General features: G+C 40.2%; 3 protein-coding genes across 3 annotated transcripts; 2 read left to right on the top strand and 1 right to left on the bottom strand.

The window, feature by feature from the left end:
• Nucleotides 1-608: 608 nt before the first annotated feature.
• LOC306750217 (5-hydroxytryptamine receptor 3A-like) lies at nucleotides 609-3383 on the bottom strand (the record flags this gene model as incomplete). The annotated part of the gene is made up of 8 exons (XM_079233612.1): nucleotides 609-1087; nucleotides 1236-1379; nucleotides 1475-1685; nucleotides 1981-2096; nucleotides 2604-2773; nucleotides 2869-2975; nucleotides 3055-3099; nucleotides 3288-3383. 8 exons carry the CDS (start codon nucleotides 3381-3383, stop codon nucleotides 825-827), a joined length of 1152 nt encoding a protein of 383 aa, XP_079089738.1. The 3' UTR covers nucleotides 609-824.
• Nucleotides 3384-8742: 5359 nt separating this feature from the next.
• LOC306750215 (inward rectifier potassium channel 16-like) lies at nucleotides 8743-9891 on the top strand (the record flags this gene model as incomplete). The annotated part of the gene is made up of 1 exon (XM_079233610.1): nucleotides 8743-9891. The coding sequence occupies one exon, from the start codon at nucleotides 8743-8745 to the stop codon at nucleotides 9889-9891; it is 1149 nt and encodes a 382-aa protein (XP_079089736.1).
• Nucleotides 9892-14144: 4253 nt separating this feature from the next.
• On the top strand, nucleotides 14145-15539 carry LOC306749654 (inward rectifier potassium channel 2-like; the record flags this gene model as incomplete). Its single annotated transcript, XM_079232968.1, has 1 exon — nucleotides 14145-15539. The coding sequence occupies exon 1, from the start codon at nucleotides 14223-14225 to the stop codon at nucleotides 15537-15539; it is 1317 nt and encodes a 438-aa protein (XP_079089094.1). The 5' UTR covers nucleotides 14145-14222.
• Nucleotides 15540-26683: the final 11144 nt, after the last annotated feature.

Below are 26683 nucleotides of genomic sequence, written 5' to 3'. Positions count from 1 at the left end.
ATGTGTATTTATATAGACATTTGTTGGAGAAAAACTGATTTCCTCTTAATATATGATGTTTTATGGCCTGTGACTCCTGGGTGAACTTCACCCTAATTATGACTTTGTGTGAACTTTCCCTTACACAAAGCAAGCTCAGTTTAGGAGTCAAGTGATCTGCTATATCTGTATAATCCGGACTGAAGACAATACACATTATTGTTGTTCTTATGGCTTAAAACATATCGATGGGATGACGGTCCACAATAAGTGCAAGACGTCATGAGGGCTTCTGTAACTGTATGTTATGTATATAAGGGAGACTCTGCTCGTTCGAGGAGCAGTCTAGGATGTGCGATCTGTTAAGCATTACGTCGCATTTCTGACCGTTTCTTCTTTGCAAAGAGTAAATGTCCTGATTAATGATTTTTTCTAACAACATTATATAATATAAGCAGAGGGTGTTATGCAATATCAGAAAATCTTCACAAAGAAAATCTCACATGTTGAGGGCTGAAACACATTTCAAAATCAAGCTAAAACCGTAACCCCAAAACTGCAATACAAACTGAATCGTGGGCCGGTTGCACCACTAATACTTATATAAATCATGTGACACAAAATGATAGTAGGAGTGAAGGATTCCTTTATTTGTTTGATTTTCATAAGTATGCCAACACACATCTTTATCAGACATCTATGAGATTAACTCAGATTAACTACGAGTACAAATGAGAACCACAGTATTGCACACGTATGTAATAAAATGTAATAAATGTGTGCTGAGATTAGCACGTTGAAATTTGAAGAGCTAGTTTTAGCTATTTTTATAGTGATGCCGTGTGTTATTCTTCGGACCAGAAATGAAAATGGTTAACTGCACATGTATATTTTACCATCACACAAGTCATGGCAATAAAGTATATCGTGCCAAAAATTAAGTAGAACCAGAAAAATGTCTTGTCCACTTTGTCAGCAAACATCTGATTTCTGTCACTTTCCAGTGTCTTGGCATCGAGAGCTTCCAGGAAGTTGACCACCTTTCTGAGCAACTGACTGTTGTCTTCTGAGCCAGTCAGCTGATTGACACTCATGTCAGCGTTGACTTCTGTAGGGAAGGAAGCCGCAGTCAGAGCAGGTCACAAAGGCAAAAATAAAGACGTGAGCATCAAAATACCCGTCTCAATATCAACATTAAGTATTGCATTGCAGAATCAGCACACGCTGTCGATGTTGAACAGTCGAGTCTTCCTCACCCTCATCCTCCTTCCCGTCCTTGTTTCCTGTGTTTTCTGAGTAGCAGCAGAAAAGGAGGCGGCCCTCTGTGGCCAAGCGTGTTGCCACCAAGGAAAACAACATGCTCACCACCAAGAGGATGAGGCAAACGCAGAAGTGGATTCCTGCGGCACAGACAAGACGGTTAGTGACTCCAACTACAATGCGGTGGGTTGTATTTGGTTTGTGAGTGTTTGTGACTGCGTGCAAGCTGACTGACGGATGAAGGGGCTGCATTTGCCGTCTCCGGGGAGCAGGTTGTTGAGGATGATGAGGAACATGGTGAAGCTGAGCACAAGCGTGACCTTGAAAGAGTTGCGTTCGCCGCCTCCCAGCGGCAGAGCGAAGCTGACTATGTCGGCTAAGATGATCAGAATACTGGGCAGCAGTAATGTTATGAAGGGGTTGGTAACTTTAATGCTCAACGACACCTGAGGAAGAGCAGACAGAGCGACATGGTACAACACAGAAGCTGGAACCGGGGAAAGTTTCATGATTACTGATGTCAAAATTGTTGCAGATACATTTTCTGTCGATTGATTTATTGATTACTCGACTACTAGTTTAGGTCTAACCCAAGCTAGATATGTCACAATCAAACAGGTAAATTGCTGTTTTGTGGTTTTCAAGTTAAATGCCGTTAGGTTAATACCACTATTGCAAGAATTGCGTGAATCATTACCTACATAAAGTATACATGACTATTCTAGATGCTCACAAACTTACCAGGATGTAATTGCGGTCACTTCTCACATACTTGAGTTTCACTTTGTCAGTACTCCAATCTCCATGGGACCCGTCAACATTCCGTAATTGACCGAATACCAGTTCTGTCCCACATCCTGAATGAAATGGCTTCTTTAAAATAGCACTCTACTGACAGAGCATTGACAGACTCATGATGGACAATTTCAAACTAATGTAAAACCCAATCTAAATTGTCTTTTTTTCATTCATTGCCTACATCCAAACATGGTGCCTACATTACCCATAGTGCAACATGCCCTCTAACAGTTTGGTTTGAGATTCCGGTGTATTAAGCTAACAGCAACTCATGTAGCCTCATTTCACATTGTTATGGTAATGCCCTAGTAATAATTGGAATATCATCCAAAAGAAGCATTTTTAAAAAGCATAACTGCAAAGCAAAAAAAGATAATCAAACCATAAGATAACCAAAAACTCCACAACCATTTAATGGCCAATAGAAAATGAATCAACATCTTCTTCAGAATTAACACAGATGTGTAAAATTATGAAATTAAGTAAATTAACACATTATGACTGAACACCCAAACTGCTCTAAAACTTTGATAAGCGCTGTATAATATTTATATTAGTGTACTCACCTTCTTTGGCCCAGGTTTGGATCGCAACAGGACATTCATCACCAGCGAAGGGATAGTTGAACAGGTTGACATCACAGTTCACCTCTGCCTTTATGATCACAGAGTGCTGCACTGTGCCGTTACTGTGGACCAGCAGATCACGGGAACTGTGTTTCATGGTGGTCGTTATTCTACACAGGTGAGAAACAACAGATGTGTGAGATGAATATCAACAAGTCCATTAATAGATGTTGCGATGAATGTTGGATTATGTTATGTAATTTACCCATTTGTGATGTGGAGCTCTGGGGTCCAGACTTTATCCACTGGCAGAATCACTTTGTCAAACGGGTAAACTGACCTGTTCCATCCCAGCTCAGGATCTGTCCATACCTGTGGTTTCAAATCAACATTATTGTGACTGAAATGTACTCTTTGTTGCTTTTTGTCCATTTGATATCTTGGAGCTTACAAGAGTGGCTTGCAGACGACTTAAAAAGAGGAGATTCTTTGTGTCCTGTGAAAAGAAAGATAATAAATGTGGTTCAGCAAAGTGTCAACTCTATTGGATTGCTGGTGGAAATTATGAAAATCTTTGTCTCAAAATATTTCTCAGATGCCCATTTTGCCCATGTATTTATCACCTCAGATCTAAAAAGGAGACAAAAATAGGAATTCTCAGAAAATGTATAAAACAATACTGACCACTGATAGAGTCTGGTACTCGATGAGCGACACAAAAATCTTCTGGGTGCAGTTTGCACTTTGTGGTTGAGAGAGATATTCTTTCTTCACCAACATTTCAGCCAGACATCGGCGATTTGTGCAGTTGGCGCGTCCACATCCTGAAATCAGAGATCAAAAGGTAAACAACGCTTTGAATTACTTTTTTAAATACATTAAATAGTATTTTATACATATTTTTAAATACTTTTAAATACTTCAAAATATGTTGTAAACACTTTAAAATATGTTTTAAATACTTTAAAATATTTCTTAAATACCATACTACTACCTCTCAAAACACTTACCTACTGTTAGTAAAGTCAGTAAGAATACCTTCCACAGACTGTGGGTGAGAGATCTCAACATGTCTGGCTCTTAGACTGATAACACATCCAGCTGTGTTCCTTCCCTTCAGGTTTGTAGCATTTAAATAGGCCTGAGTGACAGTCAACCACATATTTACAACCCCACAGGCACACCACAAGACAATAGTGAGGATGCCATGCCTGTCCGGCACATCCCTCAGTGATCCTGTGTCAACAAATGCATTTAATATCACTGTCTGTTTACTGACAGCAGACACGAGTAGCTCCAGCTGCCATTTGTCATTATAACTCGTCATGCATTGTTGTATTATAAAGGGAGTGTGGCGTATACAGGAGTGACCGAAGACCGCTAATAATGGAGACCTGAGTTCATTTGAATGTCTCCCAGTCGTGGTGGCAGGACACATTATACATACACTTTGTTTTACCAGCTGCATGATGACTTCAGGTTTTGTCTTTTTTTTGTATTTGTTTTTTAACTATTGTTTTAACAATATAAAAGCTCATTGTATAGAAGTCATTTATCATTCACATTTATCATTCACATTAAATTGCACAGTATTTATGTTATATATAAGTATTATATGATAGAGGTGTCATCTGTAATTAAATAGATTGAACAGATTTATAAAATAGAGAAGAATGAGTGTTATTCTCTAATACATTTTATAGTAGTAGTTTGTAGTCTTACATGTTCCTGCTGCATTGTTGTCTGTAGTATTTCTTTGTTCATTCCTTTTTCAAACTTATATTTAAAGAGATTTAAACTGTATCGGCGCCTGAGTCATATTTAAAGACATGTCATACATGGGGTAGGGCATTTTAAAAGGTGCTAAAAATATATGTTATTTTTTTAATTTTGAAGCAACTGATGTTTCTGTTGAAGCTATTGTTATTATACTGTTCATAAACTCTACATGATGTGCTGTACACTTTCAATTGTGGCAATCAGTGGTGACAGTTCAAGATGTCTTTAGCTGCTTTCTTGACACCATCATCATTGTTGACGCTAAAATGGCATCTGCACGTAAAAGAACTCAGACGGTTGGCTTTAACTGGATTATTGGATCATTGAGAAACCGATGCTTTATCTTAATAATGTCACATTTGTTCAAAAGCAAGTTTCAAAAGCATCCATATGTGTGTGTGTGCATATATACAGTATATCTATCTATATATCTCTCTCTATATATATAATACAAAATACACACACACACTGGATCTCTTTAAATGTAGGATGTTGTTTCCGGTGTCTTGTAAGGTGCCACATGCTGCAGGACACTTAATAAACATTAATACATCACTTTTTGTGTCCTGTACTTTCACAGTTTGTGTGTACACAATGATGTACTGCAGTAAAGGAAGTACTACTTATTTCTGTCTGTTTTCAGTTATTTGTTTTATAATTGCTGCCAGTAAAGGACAGACTGATAAACTATTCTTTCCAGGTTATCGCTCAGAGGAATTTCTCTTATCTCTGTCTTCACACATCTTAAACAACCAATACGTGATGAATCGGCATGTTTCACATTGTAAGGGAGCACCATGTTCTATTTTTAAAAACCCAACAAGGTTGTTTTGACGTTGTTGACTTCTTTGTAACGCCGTTAGATGCTCTTATGACTGCAATAAAAGTGGTTTAAAATTTAAGTGTGATAGCTCTCGTCTTATCAGAACCAAATTGAGGACAACCGGGACAAAGCAAATGCTTGTGCCAATGACAGCGTCTCCACCCAATGGGGCAAAGGTTAACTTTATGTCTAATCAATCATGGAAATACAAAGAGAAATGTCTCAAATATACATAGCTGCAAAATGATCTATACATCATTAATATTTCTCTGCCTTTATCGTTTTGTGGCAGACCGTTTAAATTACGCAATTTCTATTTCGTCATCCAGAAGCAAACAGAAGCGAACATTTGATGGTTCGTCAGCGACCTTTTAAAATATTCCACAGGTCATACATTCTTCCAGATTGTCCAATAGGGTTCAGAGGGAAGGGATCGCTGTGATATCAGAACAAAATGTGACTCTGCGTGAGGACCAGGCCGGCCCCCAACGCTGCAACTAACTAACTGAGGTGATTTACACTGTGGCAACACATCGCATAACGCTCGGCAAGACTGATGGGCTTCAGAGGCACCGCACCTGACTAAAGTTTAATTTCTACTTTGCGAGTAAGTGGAATATTTAAACATACTATTTGTGCTTTTTTTTTAAAGATGTATTTAAAGTAATACAGAAGAATTCTAACATACATAAAGATTTCAAGTGTCGCTGTGGAGGAGAAACCCAGATTAGCTTTGTTTGTTTGTTTGTTTTTATAAACACTCATAGAGGTAAACACTGTGTCAATAGATTTGACTACTAGACTAATTGTGCTTTAAGTTAACTCAATAATTACAAATGCAGGGACATAGGTACAAAACTCCTCAGAATAATAGATATTAACAAGGTCAAGCCAGTCGGAAGGAAAATAATTAACCATAAGTGGCAATAATTAAACATTAACTCATGGACAAACAAATATAACAGCAATTATAAAGTATTGTGGTGAAACAAGGATACATCATTAAATACATTATAGCATAGGAACACTTGACCTTTTTACTTACTGCCAACAAAATATAACACAAAATAGTTCCTGGACATAAAGTGAGAGGTATACAATAAATATAGAAGAAAACATCCAGTAAATCTGCAGGAATCATAAAATAATAGTAATTCAGACTCAAGCTTATTAGTCCAAGACAGCCTGCAGCTCACAATGTGCTCACATTGTGTCTGACAGATTAAAAAACAAAGACAAAGGTCTTTATGGATACAACATAAATTAAATTAACCACAGGTATAGAAATCTGGAAAAACATGCATACAAGGGCATACAGGTCTAATCTTTTTATATATATATATATATATATATATATATATATATATATATATATATATATACACACATATAGAAACAGAATAATGTTGGAACCACTATCCACCATAACAACATGAGCTAGTCTTGTCATTCTTGCTGCTCATTGTGTAATGCATGAGCGGTGCAGGTGCCCGTGACCCTTTTCTTTGACCTTATTGTCCCATAAACCTGCTGTTGTCCTCCTCCACGGACTCCATGATTACTGTGTGGAAATCAACTGTCTGAAACCTGTGACACTTATGAAGAATTCAACAGTGCAAGTCAACTTGGTAACTTGCTCTTTGTCTCTACATTTTCAAACACTCACTGACATCAAAGGGATGTCAGTGAGTGAACAGCAATTGTTAAGTGTTTGACTACTTGAATACTTGACTTGATATATCAAATTCTTTAGGTGTTGATTATTGTTATAAAGCATTATGAACATTTATGAGTGCTTATAACTACAATCATTAAGTGCTATAAGCATATTATAAGGCACCATATGTAAGTAGACAAATAAATGTGTAATTTAATTGTGTCTGTTTTCTTTGTTTTTACCAATTTATTGAAACACAAAACCTTTATTTGCACTTTTGCTCCTGCATGACGGTGACTATTTTCACCATCTTTGACGTTTTCAGTATTTTTGTTACCGGAACCCATTTAAAAACTACGGTAACATTTTATTTGGGTCGACATTGATCTGACAGGAACACAGTGTTTTAATGAGTACACCGTTTTAGACTCATCCTACCTCTTGAGAAGTAATTCATTAACTGATAAACATCAGCGGGAGTCAATTAAGCAATAAAAACTCAAGATAAAAGTGTGACAGACTTTATACAAGGAAGGACACGGCTTTTAAAAACATATTGATCGATGAGTGAGTGAACTCAGCATTGTGCGCTTAAACATGAACTTGATAGTTTGTCTTTTATCAGTGACGACTCAAGTTGCTGTCAGATTACTGAAGTACAGTATAAGAAAGTGATAACAATGTCCTGACTTTGGTGTATTTTATGTACCGGTAACACTGAGAAGAAGGAGGGCATAGTTTGACATTTGAGGAAACATTTGGAGGTGACAGCTGTTAGAGGTGGTTGGAGGATAATAATTTACCCTCATGAGGACCAAAATAGAGGTCCAGGTTTTGCTTAATTAACCGATGCATACTTTCTTAGGACTCGTGGATAAACGTCAGATTATATAAAAGCAAAAAAAAACTAAAACATAATGAACTTATATGGATACTGACACAAGATTCATTCATTTTTTGATCTCTCAAAAATAAGTCAGTTTAGTATTATTGCCAAAAAGACTTCTGACTGTTCCCTGTTTGCCATTGTTCTGGGTCACATCTGGAAGGTAACAGATAAGCCAAACTGATTAAAAGGAGGGGCTTCCCATGTGGGAAATAGATTTCATTGACCCAAAGCTTTAGTTAATCTTGTCAGATGGTCACAACCAAATCTTTATACAGTATATATCATCACACGCTAATATCTATACCTGAATAAGGTCCAGATTAAAATGACTTTTGTATCAGGCTCATACCAATAAAGATTGTATGAGTTTAAAAAGTTTAAAAAAATGTTATATCAAAGTCAACCAATACATAAACCTAGGGTTGGTAATGATGAGAAACTAGTACAGTGGAGTTTTTAAACAATAAGCCCAGTGTTGCCAGCTCTTTTCCAATGAGAGTAGCGAGCAGCAGCTCCAAAGGTCCCTCAAAAGCCATTCCCCTAAAAGCATTGCTTTCACCATTGTTATCACGGAGAATATATGGTTACCGAAACCTATTTGGTTATACGTGGTCATAATACATACATCAGAGTGCATAGAGCTTCCAGCACAACTGATTTGCACAGTGTCCAGATTGTAATGGAACTTGTGGTAAATAATCAACCATTGAGACTAGTGCTCTTTGTAGTGCATTTTTCACACCCAGAGCTGAGCACTGCACAAGTCACTTTCTGCTGATGGCCCGAGGCACAGAGTGACCTTGGCTGCTTGCTCAAACATAAAGGATTCAGATTAACAAACAAGCCTGAGAGCCTTTTACGTTTCAGTCACATGTAATGAGTACGATACTGTCACTCCTGCCCATGCCAAAACGACTGTCCTCCTCACATGCCTAACTTACCCTTTGTTGCTCGTCTTTGTACAGGAAACTGAAAGGCAGCTCCGGTCAAAATGAGCGTGGAGAGCGGTGAGCAGGGCCTCATCGATACCTACTACACTACAATCCACACAATAGGCTGGAAAAATGAGGGCAAGCAGCTGCGCTACATGCAGAAAGATGGCAGGTTCCCAGTGGTTTTCCAGAAGGCCCCTGGAGACTGGAGCCCGTACCTGATGGACATATTCACTACTCTAGTGGAGATCCGCTGGAGGGTGATGTTCCTCATCTTTTTCCTCTCTTACATTCTCTCTTGGCTCTTTTTCGGTCTCTGTTATTGGCTCATTGCACTTGTGCACGGGGACGTTAGCGATGTGGACAACGCACCCTGCGTGGACAACGTGCGCGGCTTCACCGGAGCCTTTATGTTCTCGATGGAGACCCAGGCGACTATTGGCTATGGCTTCAGGGGGATGACGGAGAACTGTATTGTGGCCATCATTTTGGTGACAGTTCAAGATGTCTTTAGCTGCCTCCTTGACACCATCATCATTGGTATTGTCGTCTCTAAAATGGCATCTGCACGTAAAAGAGCTCAGACAGTTGGCTTTAGCAGATGTGCAGTGGTCAACCTGCGAGACGGCAATCTTTGTCTGTCATGGCGACTCGGGGACTTCAGGGGAAATCACATCCTGGACGGTGTCGCCAGGGCCATGTTAGTCCGCTATGTGAAACAGCCACAGGGGGCCATTGTGATGTCATACCAGGACCTGCACATCCACAACAAAGACATCGTCCTCGCCACACCAGCCACCATTATCCACAAGCTGGAGCCCGGCAGTCCCCTCTACAGCCTGGGCCCCGACGACCTGCTAGGGGACAACTTTGAGCTGGTGGTGTCCTTCACCTACACCGGGGACTCTACAGGGATGCTCAGCCAGACTCGAACCTCATACACACCAGCAGACATCCACTGGGGCCAGCGCTTCCAGGAAATGTTGAAACTGGGCAAGAGGCACTACAAGGTGGACTATGCTCTGTTCAATGTGACCACGAGCGTGCCGGTGCCCCTGCTCAGTGCAGAGGAGTTTCACAGGAGAGGATGTCCTGCAGAGGGCAGTCAGGCCTGCGGTTCTGTCTTAGCACCCGGCAAGGGAATCAGACACACCTGCACGGTGAATCCTGACATCACGGAGGAAGTGAAGCAGCAAACTTATTTTTAGAGTAGTGTAAGGTGCACTTGTGATGGACACTTTGATAAGATATACTCTTGTAAATGTATGTATATGTGTGTATGTCTTACAATACATTTTTTATAACCTGTTTTAAATCTTTAGATTGCTACAAATGTTGGACAAATTGTGTAGCTCGCCCACTCAATTCTTGGTTTGTTACAGGATTAACATTGAACACCTCCTAAGTATAACATCTGATAATCCCTTTGAAGGGGAGTAGAATTGGAGAGGTTTACTAAAATATAAATTTAGGACACGTCTGTAATGATTGTCAGATTTAGCCATATAACTGACGAGGGTGCAGAGAGGCCAAGCTAGTTTATTGTAGCTATACTGTTATTATACTGCATTTATGCCTCAACACTATAAGCCTTATTTGACAACATGCATCAGAAAATCCTACCAAACTACGAAGTGCAAATCAAATCACAGTGATTTAATGTAATAACGAAGATTATTCATCATGAAACCAGGTGATTCACACCCCTAACATGACCTGGTGACCGAAATAATGTGACACAATAATACTCAGGTGTTGATATATCAGTTTGTGGTGCTCACAAGCTCACAAACTACTCGCACATTGCCTGTACTCACTGTTCCTAGGAAGGTGGTGAGGTGGTCAAGGAAAGGACTCGGCCTGAGGCCTCTGTGTGTATGCAGAGCGCAGGCTCCTCTGCCCTGCAGTTGCAGGAGCAGCAGCACGTGACCGCATCCGTCCCACACTACCCAGAAATGCACAAACACTAATGGACTCCAATCTTTTCACTGCAAATAAATGTACATTATCAACAGTAAATTAACAGATTGTACATAATTTACAACTAGCACTTAAAGCTAATGACTGTGTGGTTGTCGCTCTCGTTAGTCCCACCCCCTCGGCTACTATACCCATCTCTGATTGGCTAATAACAAATTGACACCTGGTCATTCGGCGCTCACAGAAGAAAAAGGTCCTGAGAGGTTCAAGATCTACTAAAAAAAGAGGACATTCTAAATCCTTACCAAAAGGTACATTTCTCCATCGAAATGCAAACATTATTACACACCAGAGATAATTGTGTTGGTTCCAAATATATAGTATATTTTTATATATAATATAATATAAGAAAATATAAGCAATAAATAAATATGTAAACAGAATGATCAGGGTACTTCACTTAAATTTAATGAATGTGATTAATTATAGAAGGCCTTTATCAATTTAATATGTTGATGCCAGCCCTTGTGTGTTTTCCCCTCTTTTCAGTTCTACACTGCCACCTTGTGATCATTGAGGGCATTTAACAGCACACCAGCAGTGGTGGCTATTTTGGAAAGTCACATATTTCACACTCAACGTAGGCTTCCTCTGCACTACTACTACTATATATATATATATATATATATATATATATATATATATATATATATATATATATATATATATATATATATATATATATATATATATATAATTCGACAAATGTAATATATCAAGATTGTGTAGATTCTCTGGACATACTTTGCACTCACATTGATACACAGTTCTTGTTACAACGTCATGTTTTCCTCTGAGATAAAGGGGTTTGGATCTCCTCGTTCTCCACTCTGACAGATGACGTATCTTCCATTTGGGCTCAGACCCTCAAACAGGCGCTGCAGCTTTCTATTGGTCGTCGCTGCCACAGGGGGCGGGCATTAGCACACGTGCTTTCAAAGTCTGTCTTTGCAACGACAAACATCTTCTTCAGTATTGCTGGAGAGGGTTATGGCAGAATTTGCAGCGACAGACAGGAAGCTAAGTGAATATAATAAAAGAGAAGCAAAAATTAAAGTGCCACAGGGGGCATATCTGGTGCATATGGGACTTATTACAACAAGGAAACGACAGACTTGTGCTGCAAGAACCAACAGGTAGGTGTAATAAGCAGGGAAAATGTATTAGGAGAGTGATGTGGAATACTAACTAGAGCTGTACTGCATTTACTGATCATCAGTGTCACTGTAAAAATGCAAAAACATGGACTGTGATGAAAATAATTGAAATACCGTGAAATGTTGATGATGATGATGATTATTATTATTATTATTATTATTATTATTATTATTATGTTCTGCCATTAGAGATTGCAGGATGTTGTCAGTATGATCTGTAATTTAAACTAAACTCTGTTTCTCATGATGTCTGCATGAACTGCATTTTATAATAATGCTTATGGAGAGTAAAAAATATTATTTTTTACTAATCATTTTATTTCTTCTAGAATATTAGAATTACCGCAACATCTAAATAGACTGCTATTTTTAAAATGATTGGTGTTGTAGAAGCTTATAACAACACATTCTGTCTACTGAATGATTCGCCATAGTTATTGATCGGTGTTGTAAAAAATAGAGCAGCTTTATGTAACCAGTTTCCATTTGCCTCAGCTGTTGGCTCTAATTGAGAACACATGCAAAACAAACAATCGCAGGTTGTGCAGCCTTTGGAAGCCTTGGTCTGTCACCACGTACCAACCTGCAGTAATATGTGATATAGTGAGCAGATAAGCTCAGTGACAAAGATCCCAGTTGCAATGAGAGTAGGCGAGAGGGCGCTCGAATGAGCTCAGTGTCATCTCATAAACACAGAAGTTAGAGATTTAATTTGCACTGCCTGTGTCAAGATGTATACACTGCTTACTGCAGGCTGCTTTACATAAAAGTATCACTCAAATGCCCTCCCTCAGTTGGCCGCTCTCTACTTTTCTCAGGTGGTGTCTGATGTTTGACTTGTTTCAGTGCCACAATTGAATAAAAAACACTTCAACAACAGGTGACCAGCATGCTCATGAAGTAAACCCAAAATGTAAGTCATTTGTTAAAATCAATTAACAGCATGTTCAATATCAATTAAAATCACTGAATGAACTGAACATGATTATTTTTGCATCATTTGAGCTATAAATGAATGGAGCCCCATATTCCCAATAGTGTGCGTGACAGGTTGCTTATACTCGCCCCAGCAGTGACATCATTAGTTGAGAAAAACAAATAGGATGCAGGGGATTTAGGACCTTGTCCTGCATATCTTATGACTTTAGATCAATTTCAGAAGAGTTTACACGCAAAATTAGATGACGTAATAAAAAATGACCTACGTCAACAGAAAAATTTGCGATATTGATATCTGTGCTGTGTCGACAACTAAATAAAATGAAAACAATTCTGAATATTATTTTAAAATGTCCCCTAAACTTTATGGATATTTTCACTTTGACACAACTGACCCTTAGATGATTCAAAAGTGGAGATAGGGAGTTATTTTGGCACGAGCAGAGCATGTCTGGCTGACCATGGCCTTTTGTAGCCTGTGGTGTTGCATTTTAATGGACCTCTCATGCCACACACACCAAGTCAATAGCTTTTCTAATTTAGCTGTCCTTGTTGCTCTATTACATATGATGCAAGGTTACTGGGTTTCAGAGAAAGAGACCCATCCTCTCTGAAATGCTACACGGTTCATTAAATCGTGTTCCATGATGTAGTGGTGAAAACTGTAGTTGTGAATTTGTTTTTGACATGCGTACGCACATGTGTTATTGAAACTGTACACTTGATAAGTGACCTTAAATACCATTAATGTCATAATTAGCATACATGCTGTACGTTTGTTTTAATGCATGCAGCAATATTGTAACATTGCTTTCACACTTATGTGCACAGATAGAGACACATCTGCACACAGCTGCTACTTGTATCTTTGTTCCAGTGGCTGCCTGGATTAACATGAACTTGATCCGTAATTTGACTCAGCTCCATGGACTGACCTGCTTAATTAATACTTATATTAAGCAGGGTAGACAACCTTTCCCACCTTGTCAGCAATTAATTAATATTTGTAATCTACTAATAATGCACATAGAATACAACACTGCTAACTTTGAATGTAAACTGTTATTTGGAGAGCAGGTAACCACACGCACACGCACACACGCACACACACACACACACACACACACACACACACACACACACACACACACACACTGATTTCTGCTCTGGTTCCTGTCAATTACTTTAATACAACTGTTGTTCTCTCTCTCTCTCTCCCTCTGTAATTTCCACAGCTCATTTCACTGATGAGGTCCAAAGCAGCCGACAGATAGGAGTGACCTGCCCTCACCATAGGTGCACAGCACACCTGCAGAATCACGGGCCCGCTCTCCACTGTTCCTCCAACATTTTCTGCTTGAATTTGTCCCCGAGATTCTTCAAAACTGTTTCTCCAACGCTTCTACCAAAAACTTAGACTGTTTTCCAAAGCAGAATCGGCCCAGCCCTCCCAGGCGGAAGTAATGGGGAGTGTGCGAAGCCACCGTTACAGCATTGTGTCCTCTGAGGAAGACGGCATGAAGCTGGCCAACATTGCCGTCCCGAATGGTTACGGGAACGGCAATGTCAACAAGGTGCACACTGAGCGCAAACATCAGAGCCGCTTTGTCAGGAAGGATGGCCACTGCAATGTGCAGTTTATCAATATGAGCGAGAAAGGCCAGCGGTACCTAGCTGATATCTTCACCACCTGCGTGGACATCCGCTGGCGCTGGATGCTGCTCATATTCTGCCTTTCTTTCCTGCTGTCATGGTTGTTTTTTGGTTTCGTCTTCTGGGTAGTGGCCCTCTCTTACGGGGACTTAGAGAGTAAGACTCAGATGTGTGTTTCCAATGTGGACAGCTTCACCGCTGCCTTCTTGTTCTCAGTGGAGACCCAAACCACTATTGGCTACGGCTATCGCTATGTGACAGAGGAGTGCCCTGTTGCTGTCTTTGTGGTCGTCTTCCAAAGCATTGTGGGCTGCATCATCGACGCTTTCATCATCGGTGCTGTCATGGCCAAGATGGCCAAGCCTAAAAAGAGGAATGAGACCCTGGTGTTCAGCCATTACGCTACAATGGCCATGAGGGACGGTAAACTTTGCCTGATGTGGCGCGTGGCGAACCTCAGGAAGAGTCACCTGGTGGAAGCCCACGTCAGGGCCCAGCTACTCAAGTCCCGCACCACTGCCGAGGGAGAGTTTATCCCTCTGGATCAGGTAGACATCGACGTAGGCTTCGATAGTGGAATCGACAGAATCTTCCTGGTGTCTCCGATCACCATCGTGCATGAGATTGACGAGGACAGCCCCTTCTACGAGATGAGCAAACAGGAGTTGGAGACGTCAGAGTTTGAGATCGTCGTGATTCTGGAGGGCATGGTGGAGGCTACAGCCATGACGACTCAGTGTCGGAGCTCCTATGTGTCCAGCGAGATCCTCTGGGGCTACCGCTTCGAGCCGGTGCTCTTTGAAGAAAAGAACTACTACAAAGTGGACTACTCTCGCTTTGAAAACACGTATGAGGTTCCCAGCACACCTCACTGTAGTGCCAGGGAACTAGCCGAAAGGAAGTCCAACGCCTCCAGCTCAAGGAACTCCTTTTGCTACGAGAACGAGGTGGCTCTCGAAAAAGTTGAGATGGAGGAGGAGTTTGATGTCGAGGAAAACAGGGAGATGAGGGGCGTGGAGGTCGGTGCACTCGAGCACACAAACACAGATGTGGTGTCTGACTCTGAATGCAATCTGGACTCTTTGCCTTTGGAATCAAGGCCTTTGACGGCAGAATCAGAAATATGACTGCTGGTCTAAAGAAGAGTTAAAAACTACCACAGGGTATGTTAAAACTAATTAATTTGGTCATAATTGCTGTTCTTTATAATGCATGACAGTTTGTAAAAGGCTGTGATTTGAGTATGAAGTTCTCTATGCACAAGACATCATGGGACTCCACACATGTTATATGTTATGGTGAAAGTGGTGATACATGAACTGGTTGCATGGAGCTAGATGGATAATATGGGTAAGATGCCTTCACTTACACACTGTGCAGTCTGCCCTTCTTAAAATATTTAGTAGAATAGCCAATTGGGTTCAGCAGAAGGTGGTTATTTTTGTGCGTGGCCTAAACGTCACATACGTTTGTGTCTGGCTAAAATAATTAAATATAGATAAAAAAAAGGATTTGAACCTGAAACCCAAATTGACATACGTCAGCGTCAAGCCACCTGCACAGAGGTCACTGTTAATGAGCTGGTCTCTTAGCAAAATATAATTACGGTCCTCTTCAGTGTGATGGTCTTAGAAAGAGATGCCTCGCACAGATTAGGAGCAAAAGCACACTATGCTCCTCGGCCCATCATCTTGTCCAAGTATAGCATCTCTTGCAACGTGTGCCTTAACAAGAAGTCTCAGTCCTGGTGTCGGCACTCTGAGCACACACTGCAATAGATGTCACAGGAAGAAGAGGTATTAAGAGGTGATCACTGTGCAGTATACTGCCACTTCTTGCAGATCTCCATTTCCTTATGTGCAATACAGGTCAGTGGTAGAACGTGACAGTAAGCTCAACCCTGAGCCAAGGTTATGAATGTTGATGATCAGTGCTGCTAAGTTACATATTCTATGTATGGAGGGAAATCTAGGAGCCAAAATGTATTATTTGTCTTTTAAAGTATCCATTTTGAAGATTGCAGATGCAGCCTATAATGTTATTTCTAGATGTAGACGAGCATGATTCTGTCATTGTGTTTTCCAAAGCTTTCAATGTACTTTTTTTCCTCACCAGAGAATTTTCCTCCATATAACAGCAGAGACTGTTTTAATAACTTAAAGCCAAATATGTACATATATATAAGAGACAACAACCGGCACTCGTCTGTTAGTTGATGTTGATTTAAAACCAGGCTTTATCTTCATTTATCATGGTTAGCTGTTGAAACATTGAATAAGTTGAGTTGATTCTGACGTAGTCTGCTTTATATTAACATCAGTGTTCTTGCCGTTGGCAGAAGTGCAGAATTTGGACACATGGTAGTCATGGTAACCATGGTTAACCCTCATACTTAACCACTGCGGGTCTTGGGCAGTTATTTGTTATTTTTGAACGGACCCTTGCTTTTTAAAGATCAATCTGCTGATTCATATTTCAGTCACAATGTAGAACACTTGACGTCAGTCTTACACAAGAAGGACCTTTGTTGTTACTTAACTGTTATTGTGACACATTCACGCTTAGATCAGTGCAAGCACAACACTGTACTGCTTGTCTGCTAAGGAAATTAGAATTAAAACATTTCATCTGTTCTCACATTGACACTTCTCCTGTCTTAGGTCTTTATTTTTCTACAAGTGTCTTCCTGCCTTCCTGCACAAACCAGAGACTGTACAGTTTTTTAAAAATATTTTGTAAATTATTATGCAAATACTGTGTATTGATATTGCAGTTGTTGAAAACAGTTTAGGTCCTTTTTTCAATAAAAATGTAAAAAGAAATCTTTAATTTGATGCATTAATTGTAAACAAACAAATAATTTTCAGCGAATGATATCATGTGTATGCCCATTCAACGTATTGCCAATTATTAGCCACCCTTCTATGTGTGCATGAGCTAAACGATGCATCTGCAGTCTACTGTGCAAGAATTTTTCAATGATTTGCATTTTGACCCAAAATGTGTGACATCTGGAGGCCCGCTCTATACTGTTTTAGCTGTGCGCCTCTAATTTAGAGCTGCGGCCCAAATTCCAGGCTGTTAGCTGTCAGAGCTCACACCATCATTTAAAATAATTCACCGAACTGACTCACTCCAGTTCTGTGAAAGCCCACAGAGACCCCATGCTATATCAGTCGGCTCCGCTGGAAGTCATTTTCAGTGACAGCGATGGAAAAAACGCCTCATTCGCTTCTCCCAATCTCTTTCAGAAAACTGTGGAAAATAAGTGTATTCTGCAACACTGAGTGAGATGGTGACAATGTCTAGAATTAGCAGTAGTATCACGTAGAAATCTGAATATATCAATCCAAATATGCAGTATATGATATAATAATGCTGTTTGTCATTGGCTTTTCAAAGGAATGATAAATTACTGCATTACACACCAGGATGCAGCCAGCATTGTGTGAACCCCCGTGCCTCTAATCCAGCATGAATATGCACGACATACAGTATGTGATCAATATGGTTGTATCAGAGGTGAACTTGGGTCTGCAGTATGACACATCTGTCAGCAAATTTAGTTAGTTTCCATCCACAGCTGCATTCCGCCAGCATGAGACGTAGTCGAGGGATCTATTGATCAGACACGTCCGCAATGAGGCAGTGAGCCGATTTGATTTGGTTCTACATAGGAAGTGGGTGCTGCCTCGGGGCTTTTTCCACATTAGCCAATGAGACTGCCACAAAGCTCCAGCTTGGAGTGAAAATGAAGACTTTCCCTTTTCTGTTTAGAAAATAAATGTATATTAATTTGGGTTGGATGTAAAAGCCGATAATGTTTTTTCCACAGTGACTTTTTCTTTTGCATAACATATGTGCATCCTTTAGCTCCAGCTTCCTTTCAAAAATACACTGTGGACTTCAGCAACATTACACCTACATGCATGCAACCTCTGAAATAACGTTCAACTGGAGAAGATGGTGGCCACTCAGTTCGTGCCGGGTGAACTGTTTGAAAGAAATTGACAGCCAGCATTGGCCAGAGAGCTCCAGTCAATGATGCTGATGACGTCTCTCTGGCGAATTCCCCTGGACCGGATTTTAAACAACAGGCCGGTCTGCTTGACCTTCAGATCGGATGGATGAATACAAAAATAAAAACACACTAAAAACACATGATTTTGTTTTCTGCTAAATAAGATCACTGTCATTTAGACAGATAAACAGATATAGGGAAGCAGACATATTCCATGCTCCAGACCTCAGCATGAACGGATTAAACAAACAACATAGTGGAAATGTAGCATTTGTCCTCTTGTTGCCGCTTGTAAAAGTGCACCCCTGGTTTATCTCACTTCGAGACAGTATATACAAATAACTTTAGAGTGTTAAATTCACAGGCATATTTATCGCTCAGGGGGAAGTGCGTGCAGTCTGGACAAAGTCTTTCCTGAACATATTTAGAAAGGGTATTATATCAGAAAAAAATGATCCGACATAATCTTATGTGGGGCACATCTACAACCTGCAACATTATAAATAGATGCAACTGAATGTGTTTGGCCTAAATTCATGTCTTGAGTGTGGCGACAAAAAAAACTAAGTTATAGATAAAAGAAAGTAAAACCGCTGTTTGAGAACTTTCTAAGTCATCTTTATCATCGTGAGATATAAAGTAGAAGTAGGTCCGAGCCAGCTGGACGGAACTTCAATACATGACTAAACTGAAATATTTCAATCATCACAGACTTTGTTTCCAGCCATCTGCCAGATGTGACATCTCTGCTACACTCAGCATCTCCATTTCTTGTCACTTCCAAGAAATCATGCCGGGAAAAGGAAAGCTGTAGTTGCGGCAGTTGGCGTTCACAAATTGCAACCATTCAGTCAAAATGACTTATCGCCTCAACAAGTCTGGAAGTGGGTCACAACCGGCAGGACGACAAACTTTTTCTCAGAGGATGAAAGCCAATGCAAGTCTGAGGGATGTGCTTGACCGTGGTTATGACAAGCACATAACTCACACAGCATGTTCTCATCATGGCGAGGTTGTTAATAACAGCCTGGTGAAGCCTCTGATCTGATACAGTCAGGTCACTCGGACCGGGAAAGCCACCGAAATAACGTACGGTGTAGTTCTAAGTTAATCAATATTGGTTTTCAGCCTTGTCATCTGCCCCCGCAACTGACATGACATGAAAAAAAAAATCCCCACGACACATCATCCTGGAGTGCAATGGGTTTCAATTAGGTAATTATATAATTGTGATGTCCTGGCAATTGTGTAAGGCATCTGGAGTACCTGGAGTGGAGACCTGCTGTGTCATGCAGCCAGTCAGTCAGTCAATGATGGCAGATGAGGATTTGTGGTCCAGAGGGAAACATCGAGATGTGATTATGTTAACATTTATCCTATGGAACATGTCAGTCAACATGCTCCAAATACACAAAGGTGAAGTATGCAGTTAATGTGGTCGTGTGTATTTAAATACCTCGTGAATTTCCGTTGTGTTTGATACTGTGTTTTGCAAATGTTCTCTTTCTTGCATGTGGAGGCCTTTAAAGCATTAGTATTACCTTGAAATAACAGCTTCAATGCTGGCATGGAGAAGAAATACCAATTTTTGCATAACGTTTCTTTAATAGAGGCTCACATAACTATTCTTTGTTGTAAATCTACATATTTCCATGCAGTTAATACATTCAACAAATAAAATGAAGTGATGAAGCTTAACCAACCAGACGTCATCACAGCACAGAAACTAATCAAAGTGACCAACGACCTCCTCCTCTTTTCTGATGACCACTCCCTCAACATCCTAATACCTCAGTGCAGCTTTTACAGACAAACAAAGACATACATTGAGTTGTGTTTAGAGGTTGTACGTGGGGATTAGATATTATTGTAGCCCTGATTATGTTTAATTTGATACCTAACATCTTTTTGGGGGATTTATACCATGTTTTTTTCTTGATTTGTACCTTGGGCTCAACAGGAACAGCACTTAAAACTCATCTATTTAAATTTGCTTTTAACCTGTGATGCTAATTAACTATGTTTTTTTTTTTTTAAATCATTTTATTTTAAGTTTATACAAGTTACACATTGTCTCAAACTAGACAACAACAAAATGCATTAAAAAGAATACATGACAGCATAACAACCAACTATACAAACAATCAGACAAGGACAGAGAGCAAACCAAAAAACACGCACATAAATCAGACATAAATCATCATCCTCCATATTGAACCTACTATAACAAGTATACATTAATAAATGTTGTGCACAAAGGCCCAATAAGAAACGTTGTTTTGTTTCTTATTGTTATGTAATCACTCTTGTTTAAACAATATTGTTGTTGCTTTTATTGTTTCTGTTTTTACCATGTAAAGGGTCTTTGAGTACCTTTTAAAGCACGATACAAATAAAATGTATTATTTGTATTATTATTAAATTGAATTGGGTGTATGAGATTTAGGAATACACTCAAAGCCTTTTTGTTGTTGTACAGTACAACTTTAAACAGAACTGGAGTATCAGATTACAGATGATAGTTCCCCAAACGGCAAACAGCGGACGCACTTCTCCGAACCGTGTGTGTGTGTGTGTGTGTGTGTGTGTCCTAGCTCGTGGCAGTAGGGCCCCGCAACGATCATCATGCTGGGGTATTATAACTCTTTTAGGTGACCTGACTCTTTTAAGTTTACATTGTGTTATTGTTTGCCTCGATTCTTTTCTTTCAACACTTTCAAAATGTAATTCTAAACGTTGACAGCTAAAAGTTAACTCTCTCTTTCTTTGTTTTGTTTTTTGTTCAGATATTTGACCTATAATAACCTTACACATGCAGACAAACACACACTCTTTCTGACACGCACCTGCTGACACTCATTTTGGCTCCATCATTGACAGCTGAGTGTCTCATGACCCCCGGGGGAGGAATAGGAGAATCCAGCAGGTACAATATGTTGGACAAGAGTCAGGCTTTTTCCATTTCCCGCGCCTCCTGAAAGATAATATGTCATTCACGGTGGGTGTGTCTGGCCACACAAGCACCAACAAAAAGGCATTTAGCACATAGCAGCTTACATGAAATTGTTTGTTTGTCCTTCTTTGCATTGTTCGTTTCATGCTGATCTTTACTGTTCATGATTCATGCAAATGTTTCTACGTTTATGTCTGAGATTGTTTTTTCTGCATGTTCTCTTTGGCGCAGAAATACATCTGCAGCCTTGCAATCTCAACACTGCATCTCAGCAACCGCGTCGTCTATTCATGCCGCTGACCTTTAGCCTTCTGGCTCCGGCTCCTCTGACCTTGACAAATACATCCAGAGCCAGGAAACAAAAGCGATACCTATATGTCCATTGTTGGCTCTTGACCACATACTCCTTGTAATGCGAGGACTTGGCTCTGTGTGGGCCGGCACTTTGTTGCAATGGAGGTGCATCAGTGAGTGAGCAACAGCAGTTAACACAAAGCCTCGCTGACTTCTATTTATGATGCCGGTCTCCCATCATAACAAGTCCCTGCTAATAAGGTGAATCCACTCAAACTCAGCAGCAACACCGTGCAACTATGGGTGCCTTTTTTCTGTCTCTCTTTTCTTAAAGCTTTCCCTTGCACACTTCTCTTTATTTATTTCCTACTTGTTCCGTCTGTGATTATCCTGTCATGGTCTTTCCCAGGTCTCCCCTTAAATTAACAAAACTCAATTAGTCTGGAAAGCAACGATGAACTAAGAGTATAAAAAAGTCTATCAAGGGAATTTAAAGGATAGTGGATACTTGAGAGGGGCTTGTTTATGAGGACAGCTGCTGAGAGATGGATACCTTTGAACTGAGTCCAGCCCTTCAGTGGTAAAGGTTACCATCAAACTGATGCCAGCCAGCCACTATGTTAATACACTGGGGACCACCAACTGTAAGTCCACAACGGTACATTGCTTTTTTTTCTCCGTTGATGTCTGCTACATCATGTTGGCTATAACCTAATCAAATTGTAATTTTATAAGATTATCATCTATCAAGTGTATACATTCAGGCAGATCTACATGAATATCATGATACATATTCACACAGTTATGTGTGTAGCATTCCTGTAATGAATCGCTCAGTTGATCTGACGTGTTACATACTGACATGTTGTCACGTACTGACGTACAGGATGTAAGCAGAGGGATGAGCGGAGGTCCTGTGGAGTTAGAAATAATAGAGTAGTTGAATAAAACATGTCTCAGAAGTTACTCCATACAAACCATATCCATTACAACATGCATTCACAACTAGAAGCTGATGTGATAACTTCCTACCCACTTATTATTGTCCTTCCCCTGGAGAGTCCGTCTGACCACAAGCCTGTTTCTGTAACCTGCTCATTCGATCTCATTACCTGTTTTTGTGAATGGAGCTGACATCTTTCCACTGTATGTGCGGTGCATCAGCCCCTCAGGACAAAGCAGCATCCACACCTAAAAGAGCCTCAGACAGACCCACAGCAAGGGTTACCATAACGATATCTGGGCAACCGGCGACGTCATCTCCAGTGTGGAGCTCTCTGGGGGACAGATAAAGAAACTAGGAATCAAACTCTTGTTGTTTTTTCCGTGTCCAAAGATGAGGGTGGTGACAGTATGACATGTTTGATCAATTTTAGGGCTCATATTGGCAAGCTAGTGGAAAATGCACAGCCTTCATGCTGCTTAATATATGTATGTTACTCCCTTTGACTGTAACTGTGACAGCTTGTATTCTATTTACTTGTTATAAATCACTTACAATATAAATTTGACGTATGGACTTAATTTGTGTTCTATTGGATGGATTGCCATGAAATTGATCTGATTGATGATCCACAGATAATTAATCCTCACCTTTTATCTAGAGTCATTATCATTTAAAACTTGCTTCCTCGTTGCATTCATTTGCTCAATTTGTCATTATCAAAATTTCCATTACTTTTTATTCATTTTAATTATTACTTGACTTCTAATGTGTCACCAGATTTCCCCTCGGGCGTCTAATATGGCTTGGGAGTTGCATCTGCATTTAAATACCGCTGGACGTCTGCTAATGTCAGGTAGAAATAGTGTCAACGATACAGATCTCTGTCTGTTTCTCTCTCTCACACACACACACACACACACACACACACACACACACACACACACACACACACACACACACACACACACACACACACACACACACACAGACAGCAAAGAGAATGTGATCACCCTCCTCCCCACTTTAGATTTAATTCACACAGAACAAGATTAGAGGATCCAATCAGTGGTGACATTGAGCTGGGCACCCAGTGGAACGGGACACCAGGGAGGCCTAATCATCCCCACTGCTCCACTCTGCTGCGGAAAGCCAATCAAATCCCCTCCAGACGAAGCAGATGGTCGATGTCATCTTTTCCCTTTTCTACGTGAGATTATCTCCTCAGCTTCAACCCTTCGGGATGCTGATGCTGAGTTTCACATGGTGTCGCGCTACCCGAGACCCAACATGTACAGGGATGGGGGTCCATGATGTTCCCGGTGTGGTGCGGTGAACACCGCATCCTGCGCTGCATGCGCAGCTTTCAAAACACTCTGAACAGGAAGCTGACAAGTTTAAATTGAAATAAAAGCAATGTTTCAACATTTCCTCATGTTACACATAAAAACACTTGATTGCATTGCATTGATTTTCTGTTGAATACCATAACGGTTAATAAGCAAACAGCTACTCCATTCTAAAAATAACAAGCAATTTCTTCAGTCTGCTCAGAATGCAATTTCTCTTAACAAGAAGATTATTCCTTACGTCACAACACAATTTTCTCTCCTGTCCTGAGATTACAGAGGTGGCTTATGCTTAGTTTAAGAACCTTAATACCTGTTATAAAGAAAACAGTACTGACAGCTGTTTAGAAATGCCTCAGGGCAAAGATAGAGATAAAAAGAGTGGGCAAAGGTTGACATGATGGGAAATTTTCCTCCATGGGCAGTGATCAAAACACATACATTTATGTCACACACTCATAATATCAGCCTCATCAGTTTATAGGCTGAACAATCGGATCGCTCTGCAATATACAGCTAATGCAGTGTATAATAAAGCAACCATTTAAAAACAAGTGTAATTAGCAACCCCGACACATGTTTGTGCACTTCTGGAACAGCAAACACACACACACATCTCCTGGCATGATACCTAAGGAAGGACCAGTTCTCCTGTGTGGTTTAATTAATACAATGTACATGAACCACAAGTGTAATGAAGCCGTATCTACTCCAGGAGAGCATTGAAAACAGGGCAAGTTTTCCATGTACGCTGACAGGAACAGGTAACAGGAGGACAGCAGCTCGCCACTTTAGGATGTGCTCGCGCAACAGAGAGGTCTCAGTGTTACACTTGTGTGCTCAGTTAATCAATGTTGTGTTCTGATCTCTTGACTTTCATCGTCACTTACTACACCAGACGAGCAGCACAAGGACCTGCCAATTAAAAGTCAAGATGCTCATATCAACATGTGGAAGTGTCAGGGGACAGTTTTAGTTTAAATTGTGTTCTAGCCATGCGGCTCTGTGCGCATGTGCATGTGAGGCTATGCACTTTTTTTGCCAATTTGAAAGATTACTTTGAAAAGGAGACACAGCAGACAGCATCATCCCTTTCCCAGAAGCAAGGATTATTTGTGTCATTTAGATATTGGCAGACTTGGAAATAATCTGGACAAAAGTCAAATGCTTTGCCAAGTCTATTTCAGAAACAATACGTCATCCCATTCATAAGGGACAATTACTTTCCATTGCTAATAAAAAAAAAAGAGGCAGACTAACTGACTTTGTTCTTGCAAGTGAATCATTACTGGAAAAAAAGATGTTCTACTTTTCCAGCATATAACTTAGTCTTATACTGTACACCTGCAAAACTCTATAGTCAACCTTAGACATACTTTTTATTTTATTTTCGTGTGGTTCCTCTCTCTAGTACTGATGTTGCATCTCTTCTGGTCAATTTAAAAGCTTTAAAACAGAAACTTTCTTACACTGAATAGCTGACCATCTGACCTGATTGCACATTTTCAGCATCTATTGCTACAGTATGATGCATAAGTATTATAAGAGTGTCTGTATAAAAAGACACAATTCCCAGAGGAACAAAGTGATAGCTTCATGATCAGATCAGGCTTCGTCACATTTAGAGGGCTAGAAGAGGTTTATATATAAAATGAAGGCCCAGCGGTCTCAAGCTTTTTTTTAGACCTGGTTGTTTTGCATTAACAGGCACAGACTTGCAGCGAGGCAGCCTTGATGAGAAGCATCTTTCTACACTCACTCTCACTGGGGACCAGCATGTTTCCATTGGACCAGCTGGGCTCTAAACGAGTCGGCCCTACTTCAGAAAAAAAAAGCCCAAGCTAGGGGGTCATCGCTTGCTTCTCCTGTCCTCTGCTGCCAGCTTCACTCCCCGCCTTGAGAAACCAGGAGCAATGTGATGGCAACAAAGAAAAACACTCAGCTGATGACCTCACTCCAGTGTCAACAGTAACAGGTGTGTGCAGAGGCTAAGGAACTACTGTTTACATTGACTGTAATCTATCGTGGAGATGGATCCTTTCAATTGAATATGAAGTTAGACAACTGCAGGGAATAAGAGCACAACCAGTATATTCTGGGACTAAAACCAATCTCCAGAAATCTGAGCACTTGTAGGCCGAGCCCGTGTTTAAGCACAAAGAGTCTGAGTTGCAGAGACAAATACTGAACAGGTCAGCAAGTGTTTCTTTTACTGGAATGTTAAAAGTCACATAGCCTACTATACTCCATGTTACAATAGGGGATTCATAATAAGTTATACTAAGATAGCAAATTAGATAAATATAGTCCACAGCCATAGCCGCCTACACATGCTAGCAGCTCTGTGGAGCTCCTTAGGCCCAATGGTGCTTTGGGCCACATGCTAACCTCTCACAATGACAATGCTAATATGCCTAGTTTGTTTTAGTTTTAGGTATAACGTTTTCCGTGGTCACCACTTTAGTTTTAACATATTAGCATATTAACTAGCCCTAAAAACAAAGTACAACTGACAATACTAGCATGTTGATGTTTGTTAGGCATTCTATATTGTTTACCATGATCACCATCTTAGTTTAGCATAATTTAGCATGCTTACATTTGACAGTCCTAAAAAACATAACTGACAATGCTAGCATGTGGATGTTTAGCAAATAGTTTAAAAAGATCACCATCTTAGCATGTTAACATCTGCTAGCTCTAAACAAAAA

Source organism: Taurulus bubalis (assembly GCF_910589615.1).
Source record: "Taurulus bubalis genome assembly, chromosome: 17".
NCBI lineage: Eukaryota > Metazoa > Chordata > Actinopteri > Perciformes > Cottidae > Taurulus > Taurulus bubalis.
The sequence above is the reverse complement of the archived record's forward strand: the minus strand, read 5'-3'. Positions and strand labels throughout refer to the sequence as shown.